Here is a 7,529-nt window from a genome sequence, read left to right as displayed (position 1 = left end):
TGTAGCCTCTGCTTCTCTATCGGATTCATCCCTCCTGTAAGTAATGTCTCGACCAAATTCCTTCTCAGCCTATAATGCGAGGCACCATTGCATGTCTGACTAAGTATTCGAATAGCAAGCTTTTGCAGTTCAGGACATTGACCTCCAAATTGTGACCACCAAAGTGCTGCAACAATAACTTAAAGGTTAACATACAAATTATATGTCAAGATGAAAATAGCAGACAATGAATAAGTCATACCACCTGGGGAGATATTTGATAGAATATCTTTGAAACTTCCAAAATGAAACGTGCCCCTCCCCATGCGATACTCATCAATTTGCAGTGTGATCGAATCCTGTATATGACGATCTTCTGTCATGCGAACAACACAATAACAAAGACCACAGGAAACTTCCACATCAGTGTGGAAATCGCTAGAGTAAAAAAGGATTGGGTTCAAAAAGTAACCCGCAGCGTGGAGATGACTATGGAGGTATTCATCCCATATTTCATCTACAGCCTTCCAGAATCTTGCATAATGGGATTTTTTGTGTTTGAATTCCTTTTTGATGGTCTCTTTAGCTTGATCAAGTGTATCATATATAAAACCAACTTGTGGCTTATTAGTACCATCGAGCAATTTTATAATTTCTACAAGGGGAATGGTTGCCTTCACAGCCATCAAAGCCCCTGTCCAAAAGGATTGATCTGCAACTATTTCCGACATTCTTTTGCCCTCAGTTGTAGAAGCCAAGATTGAGGTATGCCAATCAGAAGACTGAAACATCCAAACTAAGCTTTCTTTCTGTGATACAATGTTCTCCAGAGTCAAAAAGGGCACAATTGACCTTATTTTTGAAGACTTTACTAACTCATCAGGACAAGCATCTCTTAGAAGCTTCAGGACAGTAGCATGGCTGTAAATAAATTGTGTGAGTGTTTTTGCCTTCTCCAAAACTTCTTGTATCGGGTATATCTTTGTGAATTTCTGTAACATAAGTTCCATGCAATGAGAAGCATCTACTGTCCAAAAAACTGTCTTACGTTTTTCCATTAGCTTCTTGCCTGCTTCCATCATGCAGGTAGATGTCGAGTATGCAACTATTTGGACCACATTTTCAACTCCGACTTCCTCTAGAACTTCTTCAAAGAATAATAGCATGGCATCAACATTGCCATTGAAAGATGAAATATCCGATGACCGAAGATAAATGGTGCCCCTTGGGCAGTACACTAGGATATTAATCAGATTTTGACTGTTTGAATCTACCCATCCATCTAGCAAAACGCTACACCCTGTGCTTGCCCATGAATTTCTGATTTCTGTAACATATTGTTGCATCTCATTCACTGCTTCCTGAAGTATCCACCCTTTCAATTCCTGACAACTAGGAAATTTTATTGTTTTCTCAGGACTAAGGGTGGCCTTTACCATCCTTTGGAAGTTAGGTGATCTGATAGAATCAAAGTCAATTCCTGCTTCATAAAAAAATCTCCCTATAGATTTCGAAATCTCTTGTGAGGATGAATTTACAACAGAACTACCAGTTACTTTTGAATGCACTCCATTTTGATTTTTATTTCCACTTTCAGAACTCTGAGTGAGATGTGTCTTACTCGGTTCACTATCACAATCTTGGGGGCACCAATTCCTCTTCAAAGGAAGATGTGGGTGGTGAAGTTGCCCAGCTGCTTTGCTTAAATTGCCATTTTTCTTCTCAAGTACCTTAGCTTTTAGTGCTTCTTTTACAAGTGCAGGAGCGTTCAAGCAAGGAATCACATCCCCACGAATGCCTCCTAAATGGTATTTAAACCGGGTGAACCCAGTAACAACTTTACTACAATAGTTGCACTTGATTTTTGACTTCTTTTGATCTACTACCACACCATGTTCCCGAACATCAATTTTATCTTGAGCCATTTCCCACATTTATAGTGACTGTTCTTCAACTGCAAAACAACGATCCATGAGGTGTTAAACCACCTAAAAGAATGAGAAACAGGACTACAATGCATGCATAACTTTCATTAGTAATGCTTAAAGTTTACAAGTTAAACAATGACTGCAAAAACCAGAGTCTGTTCCAAGTGAATAGCCAACTCCCTCAATTCCTATTTACTTGATGAAGGCAGAAAACACCACAATATAAACCTTGATCCTAATGAAAAGTGCAAGTGCAAATGTGTAATGTGACAAGGAAAAAGAAAAGAAAAACTGCTGCATGGGCGATGGTAATTCTTTTTTCTTTTTCTTTATGATAAATGAGAAATCCTCGAGGGTCAGTCACGCAAGGTTCGAAAATCTGTGAACAATGGATCAGCCCTTTACCTTCTTCACTCAAATACCCGACTTTTATTTGTGGTAGGGTTCGAGAACCGTAAAGTACATCTAACCCACACATCATGTGCAGTGCTTCTATCACTAGACGAAAGCCTAGAGTTAAATATTTACCCGTATTATACCAAACCAAGCAATTTAACCTTAATTGATAAAAATCGAAGTGTATGCATTTCGCTTAACCATGGTTGGATGATGAATCTATATATGTAAGTCACATGCCTTGGGAGCACGTGGGATAACATTAATATTCCAAAGGAAGATTCTATCCCGACCAATTTGTCAAATCTATATCCAAATTGAAAGAAACTTTCATGAATATTCTACATAGCAAGCAGGGACTTTTGACAGATGAAAATTGGCACTACATATTCAGTGTGCGGTTACCTTTCAAACGTGACAAAATGTTCAGATAATTCCAAAAGATAATGTCTAGCGGCACAACAGATTGACGCCAGAGGCATACAACAGAAGAATGACAAGGCACAATAGATTTGCACAAGGTCTAAATGATGCTGTAACGAAATTATGAGTACAACATCAACAACATAATACAAAGCAAAATCCCACAAGTGAGGTCCGGAGAGGTAGAGAGGCTGTTTCTGAGACCCTCGGCTCAAGTGTAGCAAATCCAAGTTCAGGGAAGAGTAAAACAATAAAGAAAATATGCCAACTACTCAACCACAGAAAAATACTAATCAGCCACAAAATAGTGCAATAATCGAAACACATTAATCTACAATAATGATAGATATCTACGACTAAACCCTAAGCTACCATACTATGGTGCATGGCAACACTCTTATCCGACTAACCTTTTACCCGAATACGCGTCCTCCACACCCCAGTAAGGCCATGTCCTCAGTAACCTGGATATCCACATCTTGTCTAATCACCTTACCCCAATACTTCTTTCGGCCTACCTCTAATCCCCCTTCGTACCTGCTATAACCAACCTCCTGCACCTCCTCACTAGGGCATCTGAATCTTACCTCATCACATGTCCAAACTATCTCAATCTCGCTTTTGTCATCTTGTTCAACACAAAGGCCACTCCTACCTTATCTCGATTAACCTCATTCCTAATTCTATCACACATCCATCTCAACATCCTTATTTCTACGACATGCATCTTCTGAACATGAAAGTTTTTGACTAGCCAACACTCCGTCTCATATAACAACATTGGTCTAACCACCAATCTAAAACCTAACTTTAAGTTTCAATGGTATCTTTTTATCACACAAGACTCCGGAGGCAAGGCTCCACTTCATCTACGCCGCACCAATATGATGAGTGACATCACCATCTATGACCCACTACCCTGGATAATAGAGCCAAGATATTTGAAACGATCACTCTTGGGAGAGTTTGTGTGTCCAGATGCACTTCCACATCTTCCTTATGCAACCCCTCACTGAATTTACACTCCAAATACTCTGTTTTGATTCTGCTCAACTTAAACCCTTTAGCTTCCAAAGTTTGTCTCCAAACCTCCAACCTACCATTCACACTACTACGCGTCTCATTAATCAATACTATGTCATCTGCAAACAACACACCAAGACACTTTATCTTGGACGTCCCGCATCTATACATCCATCACCACACAAAGAGGAAAGGGTTAAGAGTTGATCCATGGTGCAATCCTATTTCCTGGGAAATGCGTCAAGTCACTTCCTACCATCCTAACCCGTGTCTTAGCTCCATCATACATGTCCTTTATCGCCCTAATGTAAGTCATTGGTACACCTCTAGCCTCTAGGAAACTCCAAAGAACTTCTCTTGGAACTTTGTCGTAGGCCTTCTCAATGTTAGTGAACACCACATGTAAATCCTGCTTCTTTTCCCGATAATGCTCCAATAGTATTTGTACCAAATGGATGGTTTCCATAGTAGATCCACCCCGGCATGAATCCAAATTTGCTCTCGGATATGGACACACCCCTCCTCACCCTCGTCTCCACCATTGACTCTCAGATTTTCATAGTGTGACTCAGCAACTTGATACCCCTATAAGTGTTACAATCCTAGATGCTGCCCTTATCCTTGTACAATAGGACCATTGTACTCCACCTCCATTCTTCGGCATCTTAGTTGTCTTAAAAATGACATTGAACAACTCGATCAACCACTCCATACCTGCCCTGTCCGAGCTCTTCCAAAACTCCACGGGAATCTCATCAATCGTAATACGTCCACAATATCCAAAATCTTCAAGTCTCTCAGAGTGCTCAAAATCCCCCCGCACAATAGCTCTATGCCCCCCTACCTCGTCCAATTTATCGTCCTTTATCTTTGATACACTTCACTTAATCCAGGTCTCGGGCCTTCCTCATCCTTTATGAGTGATGTGGCAATTTCACATTTCTAACTTAAATCCCCTCGCACAAGGGTGCATTTCTCCATAGAGTCAAATACATAAACAAACAAGAGTAAATATTCACGAGCTTCACATAATTGATGTGAGCGATACACATTCAAGAGTGTGGCGTAGTGATTCATGAAGTGGATGACAATAATGAGAGATTGGGGTTCAAATCATAGTAAAGATTGAAACATACTAGGTAATTTCTTCGCATCTGCTTAAGCTTTTGAAGGCAAAACAAGCTAGCTGGACACTATTGTTATATGAACAACAACATACCCGGTGTAATTCACGAGTGGGGTTTTAGAGGGTAGTGTGTACGCAGACCTTACCCAGTGGCTGAAGGGGTTCAATATCTACTATATATACATAAAAAATAATTTTAACCAAGTATTAATGTACTAATTTTTCGTCAAAGAGGGTTTGGATTCCCTAGTCCCAAGCTAGCTCTGCCCTTGACCTTACCCCTACATTGGGAGTTAGAGAGGTTATTTCTAGCACAACCTTAGTTCAAGTAAAAGCATTACAAAGCAATTAGAAAAACAAAAACAATGAGAGTGAAGAAACTAAGAAAAATTGCTAAAGAATGCAATGACAAAACATATTAAAAAGAAACAATCACTACAACAAAATAGTAAGGTAATTGAAATGCAAGAACCATTAAATAGTAACAAAAATGAAATTATAAGAACTCCTTGAGTAATGCACGATTACTAGTATGGAAGAAAAAGCAAGAAAACTCTCACCTTAGAAGTTTACACCAATCAATTACTCCTTCCGTTCCATTTCTTATAGGCTTGCTTTCCAATTTTACTTATCGGAATGAGCACCCTTGCTAGCAATAACAATTTTTCCGTCTCAACAAGTTCTATCCTAACACAAAGTTTTATTATTTATTATTTTTTCATTAGTAACACTTTAGTGTTATTTTACAACTACATTCTCCATAACGAAGGATTTTCTTAATTTAAACGCTACTGACAGAGATCGTCCAATTCAAGGAGACGATAATATTATTTTGTACATCTTCATAAAGGAAGGTTGGGAGAGGCAGAGACATCAGATTGAGAATTTTAGTTTTATGGGTTTAATCCTTAAAATTTTAAGGAATGTTTACTCATAAACTTAAACTCCACGAAAGAGTTACTGGGTTCAAATAAACCTGCAATCAGAGAGCTACATCCACCCCTGGGGAAAGGGAACCAGGGAGGGAGAGGGAATATCGTGGTGGTTTTTGTTTTGATAACCATGGTTTTTGAACTTAGGAGGCGTTTGGCCATGAAATTTTTTTCATTTTTTCCCGAGTTGGACATCAGAAAACAGTTTGGCCATCACATTCTGAAAAATTCTAGAATTCAACCCATTTCGGAATTTTCAAGAATATGAAAAAAGAATAACTGTTTTCACTCCAAACACAATAAAAAAAACTCTAATTTTTAAAGTACTCCCTCCACAGTTTCAAAAAAAAAATGAACTTTCCTTTTTTTAGTCTGTTTAAAAAAGAATGAACTTTTTTCTTTTTTGGCAATACTTTGATTTCAACATTCCACGTGTCATGTTTAGTATCACAAGATTAAAGAACATTTTAATACATTTGACACAACTTTAATTTAAGGCCACAAGATTCAAAAGTTTCTTTATTTTCTTAAACTTTGTATCAAGCCAAAATAGCTCATTCTTTTTAAAATGGAGGGAGTATCATTTTTCACAATAAAACATGGCTAAACACGCCCACTAAGCTTGCATGTACCTGATTAATTTTACAGGGCATCTATTGATTTTATCTACCATGGCTTAAATAGATTACCTAATATTTTTGCCTTCGTTATGTACACACTGTCAAACCACAAAATCAACTTGTCTCGTTCCTCCTATACAACTTAAAACTCATTCTTGATTTTTAGAAAAACAAATAAGAAGGGTAGAAATCACAGAAACAAAAAAAAGGGTTTTGGCATTCAATAGTTTTAGAATTTCCAAAAAAAAAAAAGAAGTTTACTCTGCTAGTAAAAATGTACAAACAGCAAGAGAAACATAAAAACTGAAACGGCCCCTTCTTTTTCTAAGGAAAAAAACTCTGCTTTGTTAGCAGTAAAAGAGCACAGACACAATAGTTCATCAACTAAAGTAAACAGAATGAAGATTTTCACAAGCAAACAATCACACAAAATTAACAAGATATATAGTTACCAATAATATTATATCAAGACTGCAGAAGTAAGAGTCATTCTTGTCGATTTTCTACTTCATTGGAGAAAGTAAAGAAAGCCAACAAATATGAGCAATAAAGCTGTGTGTATAAGGGGTTGTGGGAATAGTACTCACGCGTATCATGGTAGTACCTGTTGCTGCTGTGCTCCTGTCTTTTCTGCTGCCATGTGTTACTTCTCTACTATCAATGGGAAGTATTAGCTTAGTACTCCCTCCGTCGGGTATCATTTTTTTATCGTCTCTAAAAGAATGTTACGGCATAATTTCACATTCATTTAATTTTTTAAAAATATTCTCTCAATTTTTTAAAAAATTATCTACTTTTCTTTTTTCGCTCCTTTTTTTTATAATATTTTAATTTAAACTTTTCACGTAATATATTTTAATATATTTAACACTACTTTAATTTAAGGCCATAAAATTTAAAATTTTTTATTATTTTTTTAAATTTTATGCTAAATAAAAGTACGCCATTCTTTTTTTAAACGAAGAGAATAATACATTTTTTGATAAAAAATAATTTAATAATTATTACCAAGTTTTTTCTTATTTTTTAAATTTTATATCCGATTAAATAAAGACATAAAAAGTACTTATTTTTTTTTTTTTTCTCTGTATTAATTTTCACT

General features: G+C 36.9%; 2 protein-coding genes across 8 annotated transcripts; both read right to left on the bottom strand.

Moving 5' to 3' along the window:
• LOC107842533 lies at positions 1 to 7,233 on the bottom strand (the record flags this gene model as incomplete). 7 transcript variants are annotated; one of them, XM_047396834.1, is given in 3 exon segments in its annotated part: positions 1 to 166; positions 245 to 1,933; positions 7,032 to 7,233. In XM_047396834.1, coding segments are annotated over 2 exon segments (1,835 nt in total), but the record flags the coding sequence as incomplete, so codon positions are not given.
• On the bottom strand, positions 3,624 to 4,215 carry LOC124887084. The gene is made up of 2 exons (XM_047396265.1): positions 4,037 to 4,215; positions 3,624 to 3,912 (listed from the first exon to the last, which is right to left on the bottom strand). Exons 1-2 carry the CDS (start codon positions 4,213 to 4,215, stop codon positions 3,624 to 3,626), a joined length of 468 nt encoding a protein of 155 aa, XP_047252221.1.
• Positions 7,234 to 7,529: the final 296 nt, after the last annotated feature.

Source organism: Capsicum annuum, chromosome 9 (genome assembly GCF_002878395.1).
Source record: "Capsicum annuum cultivar UCD-10X-F1 chromosome 9, UCD10Xv1.1, whole genome shotgun sequence".
Classification (NCBI taxonomy): Eukaryota; Viridiplantae; Streptophyta; class Magnoliopsida; order Solanales; family Solanaceae; genus Capsicum; species Capsicum annuum.
Note: the sequence above shows the minus strand (reverse complement) of the source record. Positions and strands in the feature narration are given on the sequence as shown.